The 21137-nt window shown below is 38.5% G+C and overlaps 2 protein-coding genes across 3 annotated transcripts in view; both read right to left on the bottom strand.

Moving 5' to 3' along the window:
- Positions 1–5137, bottom strand: part of ppih (peptidylprolyl isomerase H (cyclophilin H)) — a 39240-nt gene extending 34103 nt beyond the window's left edge. Inside the window, exon 1 of one of the 2 annotated variants that reach the window (XM_036578984.1) lies at positions 4932–5137. In XM_036578984.1, coding sequence (XP_036434877.1) covers positions 4932–4997 — 66 coding nt within the window. In that variant the 5' untranslated portion in view covers positions 4998–5137. Of the gene's footprint in view, positions 1–4848; positions 4893–4931 lie in introns of those variants that run through there. The other variant, XM_036578985.1, reaches the window with a different exon arrangement.
- Positions 5138–6261: 1124 nt separating this feature from the next.
- On the bottom strand, positions 6262–20183 carry exosc10 (exosome component 10). Its single transcript, XM_036578982.1, is given in 26 exon segments — positions 6262–6455; positions 6587–6657; positions 7731–7795; positions 7987–8227; positions 8348–8421; positions 9196–9289; positions 9810–9878; positions 9985–10077; positions 10352–10437; positions 11272–11347; positions 12728–12775; positions 13029–13140; positions 13379–13401; positions 13403–13430; positions 13528–13676; positions 14422–14578; positions 14690–14880; positions 15143–15286; positions 15408–15518; positions 15635–15710; positions 15830–15938; positions 17000–17153; positions 17456–17557; positions 18400–18523; positions 19741–19877; positions 20025–20183. Coding segments are annotated over 26 exon segments (2688 nt in total). The 5' UTR covers positions 20148–20183; the 3' UTR covers positions 6262–6424.
- Positions 20184–21137: the final 954 nt, after the last annotated feature.

The raw sequence follows: 21137 nt of genomic DNA, 5'->3' as shown, positions 1-21137 counted from the left end.
TTCCACAAGGTGTAGGAGTGTGTTTACAGAAATTTTTGACCATTTTTCCAGAACTGCATTTGTGAAGTCAGACACTGATGTTGGACGAGAAGGCCTGGCTCGCAGTCTCTGCTCTAATTCGTCCCAAAGGTGTTCTATCGGGTTGAGGTCAGGACTCTGTGCAGGCCAGTCAAGTTCTTCCACACCAAACTCACTCATCCATGTCTTTATGGACCTTGCTTTGTGCACTGGTGCGCAGTCATGTTGAAACAGGAAGGGGCATCCCCAAACTGTTCCCACAAAGTTGGGAGCATGAAATTGTCCAAAATCTCTTGGTCTGCTGAAGCATTAAGAGTTCCTTTTACTGGAACTAAGGGGCCGAGCCCAACTCCTGAAAAACAACCCCACACCATAATCCCCCCTCCACCAAACTTTACACTTGGCACAATGCAGTCAGACAAGTACCGTTCTCCTGGCAACCGCCAAACCCAGACTCGTCCATCGGATTGCCAGACGGAGAAGCGTGATTCGTCGCTCCAGAGAACACATCTCCACTGCTCTAGAGTCCAGTGGCGGCGCTTTACACCACTCCACTCGACGCGTTGCATTGCACTTGGTGATGTAAGGCTTGGATGCAGCTGCTCAGCCATGGAAACCCATTCCGTGAAGCTCTCTACGCTGTTCTTGAGCTAATCTGAAGGCTACATGAAGTTTGGAAGTCTGTAGTGATTGGCTCTGCAGACTATGCGCCTCAGCATCCGCTGACCCTGCTCTGTCATTTTACGTGGCCTACCACTTTGTGGCTGAGCTGCTGTCGTTCCCAATAGCTTCCACTTTGCTATAATACCACTGACAGTTGACTGTGGAATATTTAGTAGCGAGGAAATTTCACGACTGGACTTGTTGCACAGGTGGCATCCTATCACGGTACCACGCTGGAATTCACTGAGCTCCTGAGAGCGACCCATTCTTTCACAAATGTTTGTAGAAGCAGTCTGCATGCCTAGGTGCTGGGTTTTAAACACCTGTGGCCATGGAAGTGATTGGAACACCTAAATTCTATGATTTGGATGGGTGAGTGAATACCTTTTTACTTGCTAATGTTGATGTGAAAGTGCATGCCTCTACAATCAGTAGACAAGTTTAACTTTCATGGGAGGTGTGCAGGGAGGTAACCTTTGCTCTCTAAGAGAAACATGAAGGCCAGACTGAAGTTTGTCAGAGAGAATGTAGACAAAGACCAAGACTTCTGGAATAATGTTCTTTGGACAGATGAGTCTAAAATTGAAATTATCTGGACACCATAACAGAAGGCAAGTTTGGCGTAAACCAAATACAGCATTCCAGGAAAAGAACCTCATACCACCTGTGAAAGGTGGAAGTGTCATGGTTTGGGGATGCTTTGTTGCAGCAGGACCTGGCCAGCTCATCATCATAGAATCCACCATGAATTCTACCGTGCATCAGAGGGTGCATGAGGAACATGTGAGACCATCTAAAAAAAAAAAAATTAAAGCTAAAGCGCAACTGGGCCCTGCAACATGACAATGACCCAAAACATACCAGTAAATCCACCATAGCCTGGCTGAAAACTAACAAATGGAGAGTCCTGGAACGGCCGAGTCAAAGCCCAGATCTTAATCCCATTGAGATGCTGTGGGGTGACTTGAAACGGGCTGTACATGCAAGAAACCCCTCAAACATCTCACAGCTGAACGAATTAGGCCTTTATTAGTGGGGCAAACTTTCCTCAGACCGATGTCAGAGACGGGTAGATGGCTACAAGAAGCGTCTCACTGAAGTTATTGGGCCAAAGGGGGTAACCCTAGCTATTAGGGGGTAACCCTAGCTATCAGGGGGTAGGGTGTCCTAACTTTTTCCTCAGTTAGAATACGCATTTTTGTTAATATTTTTTCGTTTAATGAGTAAAACAAGGTTAATTTTTGTTGTTTACATGCAATTAAATCATTTTCTTTTCCAGAGATAAATAAAAAGATTAGACATCGATATGTGAAGATTTCATAATAAAAAATTGAATATTTAATGGGGTGTCCTAATTTTTTTCACATAACTGTACACTTCCATTCAATCAAACAGAGTCAGTATTCGAGGACATTGTTACCTCAATATAAAATTCAGTTGTTGATGAAACAAAACTGAAACATATCAGTGTAATTTGTTTCAGTTTCCCTGTAATGGATTTTTTGGACCAAGATAAACAGTTTTCATTCACTGAAATGTACTTTCATTAGGTTTTGTCCATTTTATTTAAAGTGGTTACTTAACAACAGTTAACAGTTACACAAACATAATTAATGCACTTAAAATAAACATATTCCATAGTTCAACAACACTACTGTTTCATTTTTTTTAATGTAAGGAGGCTCATCACACTAACATAACTTTACTGGTCCTAAGAAAAAAGATACAGAACACAAACTAAGTATGTGTTTGTTTATTCAAATATATGGACATATGAACTAATCTCAGAAATGAAGGAAGAAACTACACCAAGGTAAAGCCGCATAAGAACACTTAATTTTGTTTTACAGCCAGCTTAGCAGATAGCTAACAGGCTAACAGACTTAACAGATTCAGGCCTTCATTTACTAAAGGATTCAATGAAATATTGTAAAACAAAAGGTAAAAATATTATATGCACGTCTTAAAAGTTTCAAATGTTAGTCTACAGCTGCCAGAAGAAGTGTGGAAAAGTGAACAAGCACCATCGTTAGCCTGACGCTAACATAACAATGAACTCCATGTAGGCTCTTTCAAAAAGCAGCATCATGCTAGCAGGGTCAAACAAAAGCTATTCACAAAGAGACGTTTTCAGAACCAAACTAAGCATTTCAAACAGTACTTTACTCTATAACGTAGAGTGATGTGGGACGGAGAGTCACACAGTGCATGAAAATACAATATAAGCTTCACTGTAATTTGCTGTTGTGTTTTAACACCAAATAAAGTGTCTGTTCAAAAATGCTGAGTTCAGTATAAAAATATTTCAAATCTTCAGAGATCATTGATGAACTGATACAGAAGTGCCCAGATAATCACAGATTTGCTACAAGGTTAGGATTTTCAGTAAAAAGGCAGAACACTTTGGTTTTTAGTCCAGTTCTCAAAGAATTTTGTCAGCTTATATCTAAACATATGAATAACCACTACTACCAATCCTATCGACAGGTCCAGCAAATGTCATCCTATCTTATCAGAAGTGGGTGATGTACACACCAACACTCAAACAGGCTTTCTTCTTAATTTAGAAATTCGAGAGATTGTGATTTAGAGGGTTTCTTTTGTAAGATGGCACCAATGGCAGGCACTGGAAGAAAATCCCTCATGATCATAACACTTATTTATTTGGGAAAGGTTTGTGCTGCCAGGGTATATTTATATTCTGTTGTTGCTCAGGGCCAGCGCTATAAGAAGTGTAATATAGTTGTTATTGTGTTATCGATATATTATTATAATACACTTATATTACAGTTCATTAAGGCCTCAGTGCCAAAATGAGCACAGCCAGAATGTTTGTGTGTGTGTGCGTCCACTCACTCTAACCCTTAGCCCTTTCCCTCTGTTTTGCGCATTCACGCCTAGAAGTAGGGTGTCCAGATAGAAGGGTAGAGTGGTGAATAGCTAAATTCAGATCACCAAAGAATTAGGGGTGGGCTATAATAAATAATTGGCCCCCTCTTTGAAGGCATAGGATGCCCTAAATTGAACTAAAACCCAGCAGTGAGGAGCTGAACTTTACCATCCTCTGCTATCACTGCAGACCGGCAGCGTCGTCTACAGAGCAGCGCTGGTAGCCTGTTAATGAAGTAATGTTCTTTTTTTAGTTTAGGGTCCCATTTCGCACAAGAAGATTTTAGCCACTAGCCCTTGCAAATCAGTTCCAAGAGACAAGGTGACACTCCAAAACAAGGGGTAGGGGTAAAAATAAGAAACGGGATTAGGGCCTAACTGAACCTGTTTTGATTTCGCTGTTTTTGGGATGTCGCAAAAAACTGTTCATTTACATACATACACTAATTCAGCCTACTGTAGCTTAGCTCCACCCATTCACACTGAAGTTACAGGGAGTGTTTCATCCCAGACTACTTTTTGCATGGGACACAATACAGGACAGCCAGTTAGAACAGAGGTAATTTACATATTATCAGCCTTAAAGGCACAATAACAAATAATAGTCATGTTAAAATATATTATCACTGTTTTTGGTGTGGATGTGTGTATATGTATATATATATATATATATATATATATATATATATATATATATATATATATTTCGTGTCCACGAAATAAATGTCTCTCATTTTATTACATATCTTTAATCTCCAACACGTGCTTAAGTATTCCAAATGACTCTATTAGATTCAGTTAAGATTAAAACTGGTGAACCTGCTTGAACTTCGACTGATTTACTGAAAACAACCCGTTCAAAGAACCAACTGTTCACGAGCGACTGATTCACCCCAGGGACGCCAAAGCTACACAGACGGACAGCTGACATAACGTAACTCCCTTGAACGGTAATGACACGAAATTAAATATCGGCAACAGACAACATTACACACTTACACACTTCTGTCTGGGTTGCCAAAAGCTGCTACGCACTTTGTGTAAGCTAAGTTGGACAGCAAAACAATCGACCGGAGGACTTTATAGGGCGCTTGAGAGCCTGAGAGTACAGCTAAGCTAAGCTAGCAACGGAAACATACTACCTAGTTAGCCAACACTGACACCAGCAGTTTGGAGGAAAAGCACACTTAACAGAAATATGTGGGCTCTGTAAACACTCACTATTTATCATTTTAAACCCACCACCATCAGTATCATGACCACGTTTTTCAGCCTCACATCATTCACCACCAACTTCTCCACCAGCGTTAGCGACCTGCTCGCAGACTCTGTCTGTAAAAGTGAGAATACTAGTTGCTTACCTGTCCTCCAATGGTCACATCAAAGAACACGATTGGATTATTGGGATTTGAAGGTTGGACGTTCATTGTAGAAAGTTATGGTCGGATAAAAGCAACAAAATATAAAAGTAATTCTGAAAGCCCAGAAATACAACAAGCAGAAGGAGCCACTGATTCAAAAAGGTCCTCTACGGCAAGCGTGAGAGGACATTACTACCGGTACTCACGAGGGACATTCTACTATAAGACGGAAACCCTTCAAGAATTACTGTAGTAATCACCAAAACTTACGCCTTACAGTTTCAGCTTATCCGAAATACAGTGTAGTATAATCCACTACTACACTGTGATATTAGTTGTTTTGTAAAGTTTGAAGCTCTGTGTTAAGAAACTGCATTTCCAAATTTTGGAAACAAAGAATTATGGGAAGTGTATGCCTTAAAGACTGCAATATAGAAAAAAAAAAAATCACTTTTTTTTTAAATAAAAAAGTTTGATGTGGTATAGAAACACTATTAAATGTTCAAAACGTTCCACACATTCCCAATTCACAGACTATATAAGGATACCAAGATGCAAAAGCAGACTGATTTATGTCATAAAAACAGTGTACAGTCACTACAGCCTACAGTAGTTTATTTACCCAGAAGTTATAAGGTGCTTCATCCTCGACTGCTTTTTGCATGAAGCAATACAGAACAGCCAATTAGAAGAGAGGTCATTTACATATCAGCTCTAAAGCCACAATAACAAAACAGTGTGTTGAATTTTCAAGGATAAAGAAAGGTTGGAAAACAGTCATGTACATAAAACCATATAAATCACATAAGTGGACCTCAGAGGGAAAGATACCAAAAAATACAAAACAATGTAAAATACAAAACAATGTTGGATATGAGCCAAATTTAACATTGAAAGTCTATATTTTTAAATCATGATGAATTAGCATATACCACAACATATAATTAGAATAAGTCTGTATTTTTAATCTGTTTGAAACACACAGAAACTAGCACCACAGAGTTTCAACTGTTTGGGCTGGTTTCATGGCCATGGATTAGGCTTTAGTCTTGTACTTAATTGCAAGGCCAAAGGTGTTTCACCATGAAAAACCCTACTTCGTCTATACTTGGGCTTAATCTTGGGCTGGGAAATTAGCCCTTAATGTGATGTTTGATCTCCTGCGACTCAAATGTTTCTCCTTTGATGCTTTATTCATTCATCCACATTTCTGGCTTTTTTGTCTTTCAGAACGCTACTAATCACTCATCCAGACTACGGACACATTTTTACTCCTCGTCTAAGACTTCACAGCAGGTATGAGAAAATGTAAAGGAAAGTGACAACAGCATTTAAAATTTCAATTTAATGAAGGGCCTTCCAAAATTTATATACAGCATTGTGTAGCATTTTGTAAGTGTGCTATATATATTTCGATAAAATGACCCACATAGAAAAACAACAAAGGAAAACACATATAGACAGGGGAAGAAACAAGTGTCCAGCAGGGATCCTTATCTCTTGGGCCAATCATGGCGAAATCCTCTGAAAATATAGATTTAAAAAATCATGCATTAAAAACAGGAATTACAGATAACCATGCAGTTGAATGTGAGAGACAGTATTTTTTGGACATAAAAGGAACTTGACAAGAAATAAGTGGTGTAGATTATTACCTCTCAGATCTTGCTGGTAAGTAGGACATGCTCTTACCCCCAACATTTTGCTTGTGTCCTTTTGGGTTTTTCTGAGAAATAAAAAAATTAAATAATTGTACATCAGTGCTTTTTCCTACAGCATCAATAAGAACATATTAAGTAGGGGTGGACGATATGGCAAAAATATAACATCACCATACGCATGTTGATATTGAATTTCGATCATTTTCAGTGGAACAGAAAAAAGAGCTAACAGTGCCACATCAAAATCTAAGAACACTGGCCCTTATTCATCAAAGCTGCATAAAAATGAGTGCAGATTTAATGATCCTGAGCGACATACAAACTACTCCACATCTGATTCACAAAACATGCTGTGTTTTGGTTGAAAAACAAACAAGAGCCTATGCACCAGCACCTTATTTACTTAGCATTTGACGCACCCCACTTTCCCCTCTTATACATATAATTTACATAAAGCACACATTAATTACTGCAGGTATGTCAAAAGTGAACCAATGAAACTCAAGTACTCAGCAGGCTCATGTATAAGGGTTGTCTTAATAAGAGTTTGGGGTCAAGAAAAACATGCGCTGCCCATCCTACTGGCCCAAATAGCTTTACAGTGTTCAAATATCAACAACTGAAGAGAATAAAATGTGAAATAAAACAAAACATCATAGCTTTTTCTCCAGATGAAGTGCTGTTGTTGTATGGTGAGAAAATTATCATAAAACATTGGCTGCTTGAATGATAACATCACAGTATATGAGCTTCTACTGTACTAGATAAGTGCTGTGTTTTGTTTTAGGGAGGTTTATTTACTATTTACTGCATGAGTAGTATAAAGCAAAAGTCTTAAAATGGAATGTATAATCACAGCATTTGTTTATATCTGTGTGCACGTACAAAAAAGTACATATGCTTTGATAAAAGGACAGCTGTGAGCAAATGTATTAGTATTATCATGATTTTCTTTTTTTTTCCAACTGTTATTGCTGACATTGTTATTCATGCTCTCTTTGTAATGAAACCTGCAGGTGGTACTGATGATGTTCATGATATACTCAGAAAAGCATATAGTGGCTTAATTAATCACAAAACACAAATATGTCTGTGGGCCTGTAGCCTCAAGCTTAAAATGTATAGCATTAATTGTTACCTTGCGTTTGAAATCATGAGTTTGTCTGTTTGGGTCAAACTGAGAGGAGTCCTTGGATTTACCCCCTGAAGAATAAAGTAAACATCAGAAAAACAGACCTTTCTTGCACACACATACAAAACACATGTAAAATATCACATTGAATTAATGTTCTATAAATTTATTCAACCTTGCAAAAGTACCTAAAACGTATCTCTGGGTAGACGATGGATTCATCAATTCTTTAAAAATACACAACAAAAAAATGTAATCATACCAGCAAAAACTTTTAATTTTGACTTGCTATAGTCAAAGGGTGTAAAGGCAGCAGACTGTTCCTGTTGAGCATCTTCAGGCTCTTGTTGCTTCTGCTTCTGCTTCTTCTTTGAAGGTGCAGGAGTCTGAACTGCAGGGGGTGTCTCTTTCTCAGTTTTCATGACTTTCTCATCCGGTTTTTGAGTTTCTTCCCCAGCTTCACTGGCAGCCCTCTCTCTCTTCTGCCCTCCTTGCTTTGATTCCTGGTGATGGAAGGTGTGAATACGATGAAATCGGTAGAGTGATGTGAAGTACAGAAGATCGATCCAAGCTCCACTGTGAGAAAGACATGTATACATACACCTCTGATTTAAACCGCTTACCATAAGTTGCTGCCTAACAGTACTGACATTCTGCAGGGACTCCTGATAGCTCTGTTTGGCCTTTTTAAGCTCCTCTGAAAGAAAGGGAGACAAACCATACATTACGTCTCCAGAGAAAATACACACTTATTTTTCCAGAATTGGCAATAAACTGTATGCAATCTGTAGCAAAGGTCTGCAGAGGACAGTTTTTTTAAGTCCCACTCCCGCGAGATTTCATCCCGCTCTCGCCAGCTCACGCAGAAATTAGAATCATTAGTCCCACTCCCGCCGCAAATGATACGTTTTGGCCCACTCCTACCTATGCAGTTCCATCAAGGTGAACTGACAGCCAATATATGATTTATTAGTCTATTCACAAATACATTATTCTCTGCTGACATAACACAGCAGTCATGGTCATCAGGCTCACTGTGAAGTAACTTCAGCAGACGCGAAGCACGAATTAAACCACACAATGGTTATTTTTAGTGTTTTGCTGGGCTCGGTAGCTGTGGCCATCAGACTGAAGGCTCCGCCATCTCTGTAAGCTACAAGAATTTGCATGTTGTTCACGTGATTGGCTGCTTTGCAACTCTTTAAAATGACCTCATTCATTTTCATTTTTTTATTGTTATGATGTTATATTGTTTATGATTTAGTGACCGTTTTACTTTATTTAAGTTGTTCTTTAATTTGCAGTATTTCTTTTCATGTGTGCTTTGTCCTGTTCCTGCCTGCAGCAGGGCTGGTTTCCAGCTCCCACACACACAACACTGAAGATTAGTCCCACGCCACAAGATATTGTTGTGGGTCCCGCTGATCCAGCAGGAATCCCACAGGAGTTGAGACCTCTAATCTGTAGGTACCTTTAGCTTTCTTTGCTTGTTTTTTAGCTTCTTGTTTAGCTTGAGCCTCTTTCTGCTGCTTCTCAATGCTCTGTAGCTTCCAACGATTACTAATCTGTTGAAAGAGCAGGAGAGAAAAGTCATGAAATTGAACAGAAATTAAATGAATTTTAAGTCTTCTGAATTACCCAGAGGCACTCATCTTGGCTATCAGTAAAAGCTTGTAACAGCAACTCAGTAGCACGCAGCCAATTACTAACAATAAACAAGAATGTTACAGTACACTTAAATTGAAAACCTCTAATTAATCAAATCATTTGGATGTCTAGAGGGGTCCAGAGTCATTCCCACAGTTCCTTATGGGTTAGTTTACCAGTAAACAGTAAATCAATTACAGAAACATTACTCAGTTCAAACTTTACAGTACATTTTGTTGTAGTTATTTTAAACATTTGTGTTTAAATTTTTTGGGAATAACAGCAGTATTTTTCAGTCCGGTCATGATGTTCTGAATTAATTTTACAGAATCCCACTGCCTTTTGCCAATTAACAATCTATGATGACAAAAAAAGAACAGCCTAACTTGTACACAGAGCAGCATTAAGCTTGAATGGTGGTAGGAAGCTGATATTTACCTCATAAATCTTTGATGAAGGGTCATATTTTGCATTTTTGGAGATGTGAATATCCTTTGAGGGTAAATACTGAAAACAGGAAATTATGTACTAGTAAAAACGTTCATGAATAACTAAAATCAATAAGAAACAACTAGTTGCCAATTATGGAAGATTGCAATTATACGCGTCATACCATTCGGAAAGGGTTCTCAAAAGACTCCAAGATGCTGCATGCCTTCTGTTGGGCCACAGTGAGGTGACCAGAGTTGTCCACCTTCTCTTCCTCCTTCAACATAAACAGCAAAATGACTCTGGGGATATTATGGTTATCACTTAACACATAACTACTAACTACTACTACTGCAACTTCATAGCAAATCTTGTCAGGGGCACTGAACAGTTTGGATAGTTTGTATCAAACTAACTAGCTGGATGTGCTGGTGAAGGTTTGCTTAACTCCCGTGAAAGTGTCTCTGTGGTAAGAATCACAAACTCCCATATCAATTCTGGATGGAGGGCTCTTTTCATTTTAGCATATGGCACATTCAAGAATATCTTACCGCAAATAGGCTGATTTTTGCAGAAGCTACAAGGCCACCAGTGACATCTTCCTCTGGGAAAAGGTCTCCGTCTTTAGTTGGAGTTTCTATTTGAACATCAGAGAAAGGAAATAAAATACAAATAGAAGCTCAGTAGTGTAAAAATGATCATCTTTTTAGGCTCCATTAATCTATAGCATGCTTCTCTATATCCCTACAACTGATGTTACAAAATATACACCTTAGAGCATTTCACGAACATTGAAGAACTCAAGTTCCAAATGTGAAAGAAATAAAATGATTGAGATTGACTTTTGAAAACTGCTTAGCCAAGCCTTAAGCTGTTAATGTTGTATTATACACTGATACAGTAACTGCTTATCTCATGAAAAGAAATGGCACAGGGTACAAAGCTTTTGTGAGCCTGTACTTTAATATGCTACATCTGCTCCCAGGGGGATAAAGAGTGAAGTGGGTGTGTAATATAAGGAAGTAACAAAAATAAAATGATGCAAATTTCAGTGACTTCAACTAAACTCAACTAAAACAGTGTTAATTTGATGAAATATGAGCCATGGTTTATCATCCATCACCAAAACCGTTGAACTATGAGGGTGGAAATAATAAATATTATTTGATAAAAAGAAAGATGAGAAAGCTGATAAACACATTTAGAATGAAAACTAATGCATATTAGCAAATTAAGTAATCATTTAGCCTCCAAAAAAGTTTCATTAACTGCAGACAAGAGCAGCTCTGTTGTGAAAAAATGACCACTGAAGACACTGGGATGGGTTTGTTTATGGCAACAGATGAGCTACAGTCTCTGTCTAACCAATAAGTAGAACATACAAAGTTCGGGTTCCTGAAAAAGTGGCCAGTGAGTGCATTTAGTTCTTTAAGCAATTCTTATAACTAGATCAATTAAACATCTGACCTACCGTGGGAAGAAAGTTCCATAAGGTCACTCTCGGACACATGAGAGGTATCATGGGGCCCAAACAATGTAGATTCAGACTGCAGAAGAGTTAATAGTGATACATTATGAAGTATATAAATCTAGCAAATACCCTTATTTTACCATGGTCCTCTTGGTAACACACACACTCAATTATTGGCACATTTCATAAAAATGAAATAAAATCAATACATTAAACAAATTTTTGCACTGTGTTTTGGAAAATAAAAGTTTTCTTTAGTAATATATTTGTTTTATTTTGAAAACCATTACTGATATTTGATGAAGCCTCCCCGGAGGCTAACAGCACTGAGCCGCTTTCTGTAATGCTTAACAACTTCCTGAAGTTCCTTGATGTTTTTGGTTCTTTGCTTGGGGACTAACCTGTTGAATACACACCCCAAGTTTTCAATGGTTCCTGGTTTTGTGTTCCTGCAACCATTTCTGTGTAGCTTTTGATGTTTGTTTGGGGTTATTTTCTTGCTGAAAGGTCCATCCATGACTGAGTTTCAGAGGCAGACAGATTTTTGGGCTAAATTAATTTAGTGGAATTCATTGTGATACAGATTTTTTTTTTTAACAAGAGCCTCTGGAGCACTAGCAGTAATACAGCCCCAAAGCATCAGTGACACACCATCATATTTGACAGTGGGTGCCAGGTGCTTTTTAATATATGCAGTTCCTTTTTTCGCAAAGATGATGATGTGCATGACCAAAAAGTTTCATTTTTGTCACATCTGAGTCCACTTGTAGTTTAAATGACATTTTGCAAAGTTCAGGCACTGCATTTTGTGGTTCTGGTCATTTAGGTGGCATCAGAGTGGATTTTGAAACTGATTCAACTAAACTGTGTAGCGGTGAAGCCGTGACCTTTGGGTTCCTCTTTGCCTCTCTTAACATCCTCTTCACTGTACGAGGGAACAATGTGCTCAAGCTTCCTCTCCCGAAAAACTTTCAACTGTTTCTTGCTTTTTTAAATGTTATTATCCCCCTCAATTGTGATTATAATGGTATTTTCAACTGACTACTAATGTTTTATAACCATTTCCTAATCTGTGCAGGTCCACAACCTTCTGTCTCATCTGAGTTTACAGCTCTTAGGTTTTACTCATGTTGATTAATGACAATAAGAGTTTACATGTGTTTAACCTCATATTTATACCCCAGGGAAACAGGAAATGGTCATAGACAACTCCCCCACTACTTCCACCCCCAAAGATGCAAAGTTGTTTAGTTATATTTAAAATATGCCTTAAGGGAGCTAATATGTTTTTGAAATTAGGAATTATTTGTTAGATAAATTATGAGTAAATTCTCCAAACATTTGAAAAACATGTGCACCATTATGTATTGTTCATTTTATAGGATTGGTTTTGCCCAGTTTCTTAATTATAGAGTTGACTGTACATGATATAACAACTGCATTAACTTCAACATACCTTTCTTTTTGGGGTCAAAGACTTCTTCTTTTCAGCTGCTACCTCGGCCTGAGAAGAAATAAAAATCAACTTTATTATTAGCATTATTTGAGACATTTCCGTTATGAATGGACATGTATAAAACATCGCCTGTTGCAACTCCATAACATAAGAATCTACCACTTAAAAAGGAAGAAGAAAAACATTTAATTTTGATGTTATGGTCCAACTACAACTCAATATGAAACGTACTGGACATAGAATACAGTCAAAAATCATAAGTGAACTACAAAGCCAGATCATACCTCACTGTTTGGCTTACCTTGAGCAGTGGGATTTCCCTCGCTTGCTTGATGAGCTGATGGAGCTCATTGATCTGCTGCCGCACTAGTGGGGGTGTGGGGTTACAGCATGCAATGATACCTTGCGGTTCCCTAAAAAAGAAAAAAAGGTAAAGAAAAAGAAAACAAAAAAAGAAACTGTAACCAGTGGTGCTAATGTTAATAATGAATCCCAGTATTTTTAAAACCATGAAGAAAAAAAATAAAAAACTTTAGAAGTTTTTATGTACATTGTAGCTGTGCAACTCTCACAGTATTGTAATGTAGTGTTCACTAATGCTGCAAATAGTCAACGAAGTTTGTACTGAAAACAGACTGTGTGGAAACCTACTTTGGCAACTCCTCAGCGATCTTTCATCATCATGTGGTTGGGTAAAATGTACCTAGAAAAGGATAAAGAAAAAATTTCACAGATTTAAGAAAAAAAAAATTATATATCAGTTATTTTTGTTGCTTTGTTTGTAAAAAGGTTTGTATTACCCAGTGCTCTCATCCTCCTCTCTGGCCAATTTATCTCTCCAGCTGTAAAGGAGGCGGAACGCAACCAGCTGCTGGCTGTTGAAGGTTTTCTTCTGTTTTCTGTAAAGCTCCATATATGATTCCTCAGTGAAGATGGGCTTCACATATTTCTGAAGTGAAGCAAAGTGGTGTCACATCTGATTAAAAATAAGCAACATGCTGGGTCTGTGTAAAATAAATTTTGTCCAAAATCTCCTTCAGTTTTTTTTCTGACATGTAGTAAGTTGGAACAGACAGAGTAGTGCCACGTTTAAAAAATACTATCAACAACTATGAATACAAATGATCTGTATTCAATGTTTCACATCCTCCACTGCACTAAATCCAACTGAACAGGGCTAATTATGCTGTCTTTGTTATTAAACATGCAGTTGGGAAGTGTGGGAGGTACTGATCATATCCACAATATGCACAAAGCACAGTATGCTCAGAAGCCATTATTTCATGATAGCAACTTAGTAACTCAAAACAGTGACTTGTTTCTCAAAATATTAAGTCAAAATTTTGACATGTTGCTGCCAGAAACTGAGAAAGACAAGAAGGATATCTTAGGCAATTATTTTTTCTCCTGTACCCTGGCAGCATTTGGCTTCCATAATCACATCAAACACTTATTTGAAAAATGCAAGAAAATTTTCTACATTTTCATGATATGGACCCTTTGGGTCTTCTTAAGTGTAAGCTTGCCCACAAAAGCTTTATTTTCATTTCTGGTTTGTTCTCACAGTAGAAACATGCCCTTGTCCCTGTCCATTTGTGCAGTTATCATTATTTCTATTGTTTATAAAATGAGTGACCTCACATTTGTCCATTATCATATTTTTTCCAACCACACATTGAAAGGTGTAACTGTACCTTGAGACAGAGATCTTTGCTTTTGGACCAGACAACTTGTATCAAGTTAGACTGTCCGTTAGCTGCGTCAAACAGGTCTGCTCTTAGTCGATCGTACACATACAGCAGGTAATGAGTATCAGCTTGGGCATATTTCAGCATCTCTTCTGGCAAGGGTCTGAGAGGGATCACATGAAGAGTTAGTATAATGTAATCATATTTTGGAAAACTCTACATACTTCACCCTACAATGCAAAAAAGGAAAAATGTTAGGTTGTTTATGGATTACCGTATTCTCCAATCAGCAAGCTGGTAGCGTTTATTTGAGTCCACATTGCAGTAAAGTTTTAGGAGATGGTCCAGAGAGTTTCTACCAAGGTTCAAAGAGCGAGCAGCATGGTGGGTGTCAAACATGTTGACCACATAGACACCAAAGTCTTTCTGAAGCCATTCAACATCAGAGTCAGCACCATGGAAAACCTACACGAAATAAAAACAAGCATTCTGAACAAGAACATATGCACCGCATATGAAAAAGGGCTGTTATTTTCTAAAACCACATGATTGCGTAAAACAACTGTGATTATATTGTTATGTGAACCGGAATGTGAACCTGATTTCTTATGGGAATACTGAAACACTATCCGTAATATCTGAAGATCTTTGTATATGTAAATACAAATATCATTCTAGACACAGTGCTGTGTGAAAGTCAGAGAGCAACTAAGAAAATAAAAATCACCTTCACAATGGTGGGATCAGTGAAGCTCTCATTCAGAATATACATCTCACTGCGAAGCTCCAGGGTGTCAATGATGAAATCCTCTTCCCTGGTGGAGATCTGCATCAAGCAGGTGATTCCCAGGAAGCTTCTGTAGGAATGGTGCTGTGAAATGAAAAAGACATTGGTTGGTGAAAGTTAATGTGATAATATAGAGGTTATATTACTCCCATCCACACAACATGTAAAAGTGCTATGTAACTACACAGCCAGCACTCATTCGTACCTCAAGGTCCACCGCAAATTCTGTGGTCTTGACCAGCTTTTCATTCAAGGCAACCAGATCCTCTAACGTCTCGATAAACGTGCAACTTGTTTCTGCCAAAGGTTTATACAGCTACAAGACAAACAGGGTAATATGACAATTCACTCATACATGAAATCATTAATCAATTATGAAAGCAGACTAAAACAAAGTACACATCATTTTCTGAAGGAGGACCATAAGGTTACCTGGGGTTCAGGTCTACTTCTCAGGGTCTCCAGCATGACCAGGTGGTCTAACTCATACTGGTAAGGATGAGAGAACCTGAAAGATACCAGGACATGAGTCAATGCATGTTCTTTGTCCCCTCGTTATCAAAGACAGAATGTTCTCTAGATTGCTTTTGGTCAAACAATAGAAAAGAGTTGTAAAGTAAGCCTTACATATCATCCATATGCTCTTGTGTTCTTAGTTGGTGGATAAAGTCAGCCAGCGCTGGAGGGACGTCCAAATCCTCTGGTCTCTCCTTCTGCAGCTTCTTGTTTGTGAAATCTACACAAAACACATTAAGTTATATATCTGTTGCTTTTCCAATTACAAATGAATCTCTCACTGTTTTTGGTTTCATCACATTAATTCATGAATTATACAGTACTGCACAAAAGAAAACCTTTATTTAGTTTCCAGTCAAAAAAGCCCTTAAAAGTTATGCATTTTCCAACTTCAGGAAATCTTTGCAACTAAATAATATGATTTTTCAGCACTTAGTTTGTCCACCTTTTTCTTGAATTGCAGCTTCCATTATTTTCAAGAGACTTGCGTTTAGCTTTGCAGGGATATTTTTCCACACCTCGAAAGTTCAGTCTTGGAAGTTGGTTGAAATTTCTTCTCACAAAACTAACAAAATCAGTGATGCTGAAATCTGGGCTCTGGGGTGGCCAGTCCATTGTCCAGAGAAGAGCAATTTGATTTGCAGATGCTGTACTGTTTTTTTGTTTTTTTTTACCTAGTCACAGCTTCTTCACAGCTACACATCCTTTCAGACTCATAGTGTTGAGTTGTCTTCTCACAGTGGAAGGATGGACAGAAACACCTGTGGATTCTTTTTTAGATCTGAAGAAAGTGGAGTTTGATTTTCTCTCCTGTCTTTAAAAGATGAAAGATTTAAGTACTGTTTATCTGACAGTGACAGTTTCACTGGGCTACCAGGTCTGGCATAATCTTTTATTTGGAGACTCGAGTTTTGGAAAGCCCTGTTTTATCACTTATTTTCATTTGACTTTCCCCTTCACTATTCAAGTAGATTATCTTATACCTAATCTCTTTAGAATTATGTCCAGAAAAATGAATAACTTGTACTTAATAGCTGTTTTGACTGGAAGGGTGGTCTCTGACTTTTTCAAAGTATTGTATTTTTATATACACCATAACAAAACTCTAAAAACATGCAGTTCTTTGAACTTATGAGAAGAAGTAGACATTTTTACATTTTTAGCAGCCCCTATCCTATAAATACACTTCCACAGAGAAACTACCTCAGCACAATTACTCTGAGATGCTTTATGTTTATTAGCCACCCAGCGGACATCAAAAGGCTTTCTCAGTCAACTCACATGAAGGCAGTGGTTTTATAGCATTGGGCTTGACAAAGATTTTGGCGACAAAGGGTATGTTGCTGTTGTCCACTTTTTCCTTAAACTTAAGCTGAGGCCGCTGAATGTTCTTGGCGTGAAGGAGACGGAAGGTTTCGGCGCTGCGATCACTGCCCTGTAAAGAAGGAACAAAAGAACAGTGTCAAAACACATTGGCACAACACAAACCTTACTGAGAGAGCTCTACAAACCTGCTAACATGACTAAAAAGGAAAAAAGCAAGCTGGGAGCAACCATCATGACTCACCTTTGCTAATAAAGAATAAACAATAATGACCAATAAATAACAGTGAGATAATAATTCAATGCTGCGTTTTTGGCAGAGGCATTATTCAACCCTTAACAAAGTAAAGGCAGAAAATTACAACATAAACTATTAAACAAACATGACATACAAACCACACAAAAAACACTGACCTTGCGATTCCAGCTAGACACAACAATTTTGGGAGGTTGATAGCCAGCAGGCATAACAGGCTGAGACCGAGTCACCCCAGATGCCTCGTCCAGCATAATGCCCTGATCAAAAATTTAACAGAAATTGATTAGAAGACATTCGCAACGCTGTTTTTGGCTGTGTGCTTGATAACTTAGCTAGAGGCCAAAGAAATGTGAGGACAGAGTACAGTGCAGTGCAGTTGTATGCCAGCCAAGAAGAATGTAAGTGTGCTCTTCCTGGTTAAAACAATATACAAAAACTTGATAAAATTATATAAAACTTTAAATGAATAAAATGTAAACATTACATAAGTAACGTAGTATCACCTAAACATTCTGCTCTTTCAGAGTACAATAAATATGTTGATACTGATATAATCCTTATCATATTGTGAATCCCTATTTCTCAGTTGGCACAAACCACGAACCACTCCCACCACAACAAACTGATAAAGTGAAAAATAGGGATGGCTGATATATTATTGGCCAATAAATGGGTAAATGTTATTGTAATTGTTATGCTGCTGTCTGCCCGATAGGTGAATTATAGCCAATATTCATACTTTTTATTAGCTTAATTAGCGTAGTGTAAAAGTTTTTCTTGCAGTTTCAGCAGAGGACAAAAAATTTTCAACAAATGCATGAGGTACAGCCAAGACAGTCAATAACACTGTAATTACTTATTTACAAACGTATTACTGCCATGATCTATATGGTCTAAAGAATGTGAGTCAGCATTAACACCTGTCATACGATTACCACATTAAGACCTGAACAGATTACAGTATGAATTAGTTTTTTAAAAACAAAACATAAAATCAGTGATTATTAATATCCATACTGTTGATGGTGCAGAAGTCCCACATCAGCCTATCCCCAGTTTGCATTTAATTACAGAAATACTTCAGCCGTTTATTTCATACCACTTTCTCCAGGATGACATCGTTGGACTCAATGACCAGGTCAAAGCGCTCCTCCAGTCCGGTCAGTTTACTCCTGTCCCTCATGAGTGATCTGCAGCCATGGTGCTGCATCAGCTGACTCATACTGAACACAAAGAACAACACATAATGCATTTCTGTACAGTTAACCTGCTAAGTATCATCACAGAGCACCAAATCCAGGCAAGTCAGGCAGTGAAGATCAAACTAAAGATGTAAATAAAGCCAATCACAGTGGAAAGTCTGACCTGTTCAGCAGGGAACCAGACATCTGAACAGTTTAATATCTCTAAAAGCCACCTCACTGGAAGTTATTACAGGAAACAGTTATGCTTGATGCCTAAGACATTGTTTTATGCTAAAACTTTGGCCTAAAACTAATGCTAAGTGGTGGAGTACATGTAAGGCACTGTTAAGGTAAACAGTATCCAAAAGAAAACTCTTTACCACTACTTTACCAATATTACATACAAAAATGAAAGTTCACTGGTGGTTTTCGTAGTAAACACAAATAGTAAATACAGTAAATAAATAATTATATTTGTGGCCAAAGCATTTACAATGGGGTGACCAGCTTAGACTAAGTATTTTTAGTGGGGTGGCATATTATACAGAAAAAATGAAATGAAACAGCATTTAATAACGTTCTTCTGTGCTAATATTAGGCCTACATTACTATTTTTTTTAATTACCTGGTTAACCACATTTTTAAAACTAGCTGAAACTAATTTTGCTCCTGCTTTTGACCAGGTTGTGTGAACAATATTGTTCATTTTGTTCCTTCTGTCATTTTTACTGCTGAATACTGTGTCGCTGGTTAAAATTGTGATCCACAGCACAACACATAACAAAACAAAAATACTCCAGTATATTGAAGTAGAAATTTACTCAGGTGCCTTTCACTATGTTTCCCTAATGTAATCAGGCTACTATAACTTATGGGTAACTGCCCTAATGGCACATTTGATGGCAGACACAATAGACAGAAGAACGCTTCTCTGGTGACTGCTTTACTGATGATAGCGGTCTCACTTTGCATAACTGGGGTGGCCAGAAGGGTGGCCTTATATCATGCTAGGGTGGCCACCCCTGCCCACCCCACAAACCTAACTGACCAGATCATATGGCTAGAAAGTCCAAATCACTTTGAGTACATCTCAATGACAAAATTATGAGGAAAATGTAGGAAAATATCTAAATTTACCCTTTAACAGAACCTGCCTGGCACTGACAGTAACACTGAATAAGCAGACCTTGTGTGTAGTGCACTGTGTGCACAGAATCAGGGCAGGTGAGCGGGTCTGAAACCCACACTCCTCTCACCAGTGTAAAAGTCTCTCTCCTTGTACAGCACAGAAATCCTGGAAGCCAGGGAAACTCCGGTAGAAGTCGTACTCGTCTCCTGTCTGAGGGAGAAACCCGGAGGCTTTCGTAGCAGCAACGACGGAGCCCAGTCCATGCTGTGTGGAGTAAATGAGGAGCGTTAGCTGAGGGGAGCTTCTGTCTGAACACATCCGCAGCTCCACGTTGCTGCGTGTTTATTTTAGACAACACAGCAACGTGCAGGACACACACAGGAAAAGAAAACCCCGTCAGGGCCAACTGACCTTAACAAACGCGTCCACGTCTTTAAAACCTGGGCAAAACTCTTCTGTGTCACTCTCCATGTCTTTATTTGAGGAATTATTACTCGCTTTAGCGCTGCCATCCGCACTCGAGGAGGCAGCCATGATCAGCAAATATCGCGAGAACAGCGGCCTCGCTGGAGGTTTTAATCTTCTTCTCTCGGTTTTAACGCCGTTGCTGGAGACGCTCTGTCACCATCTGCCGGACTAAAGTGTTCAAATCAGTTCGGTTCGTTTTTATTCCTCTGGTTACAGACAGTGTGCGAAATACCGTCCAGAATTCGGGGTGTCCCATGTTAGCTGGCTGCTAACTCACTCGCCACAGCGGCGCTAATGCCAGCTTCAGCTAAGTGTTTGATTTAACAGCTGTTCTGGAAGTGCTGGTTTCGGGTCTGGTAATGCAGTCTTCCACACGTTAATTGAAATCTTAGTTACACATCTCCATTTTGTCTTCGCTTTGAGAAATGAGTAACAATTCACTCTTTCCACCAAACTCTTGGGAATTTGGGCGAGTTTTCAGGTTTACAAATATGGCATGTTGTTAAGTTTATCAGAGGTATCCCCTCTCCCCAGAGAAGTTGTAGCGAAGAGAAGTACCGCTCTGTAACGTCCTCCGGGTTTCTCAAACGCTAGAGGGCGCTCCCGAGCGAGTCCAAAATGAATGGGTTAGGATGGAGCATTTGAGCAAAATCAAAGTCTAGAGATGCTTAAACATTTTTAATATAAAGGAATACATTTATTTCATAAACACAAAACAGCATAAAACATTTTAACACTGCTGATATATTTTTAAGTCCTTTTGAACTCGAGTTATGCAAGTTTAACACGGTGCCTCACGTACGTTCATTACGTCAGTGAGTTCGAACAGCCAATGAGCTGCTCCGCTCGCCAACCAATCAGCACTCACTAGCAGTAATGTTAGCATCCTGCAGCCCAAAACCCGTTTGCTGTAGAAAAAGGAAACATACAGGTAAGTTTTATTTGCTTTAGTGAAATACATCCTTCTAATTTCTACAATTTTATTTTTATTTAAAATTTAAAATTTTTATTTTAACATGTTTTCAGCCATTTAGCTCATTTCACCCTAATTCACTG

The sequence above is a fragment of the Colossoma macropomum genome, unplaced genomic scaffold (genome assembly GCF_904425465.1).
Source record: "Colossoma macropomum unplaced genomic scaffold, Colossoma_macropomum, whole genome shotgun sequence".
Taxonomy (NCBI): Eukaryota; Metazoa; Chordata; class Actinopteri; order Characiformes; family Serrasalmidae; genus Colossoma; species Colossoma macropomum.
This window is presented reverse-complemented; position numbering and strand designations above follow the sequence as displayed.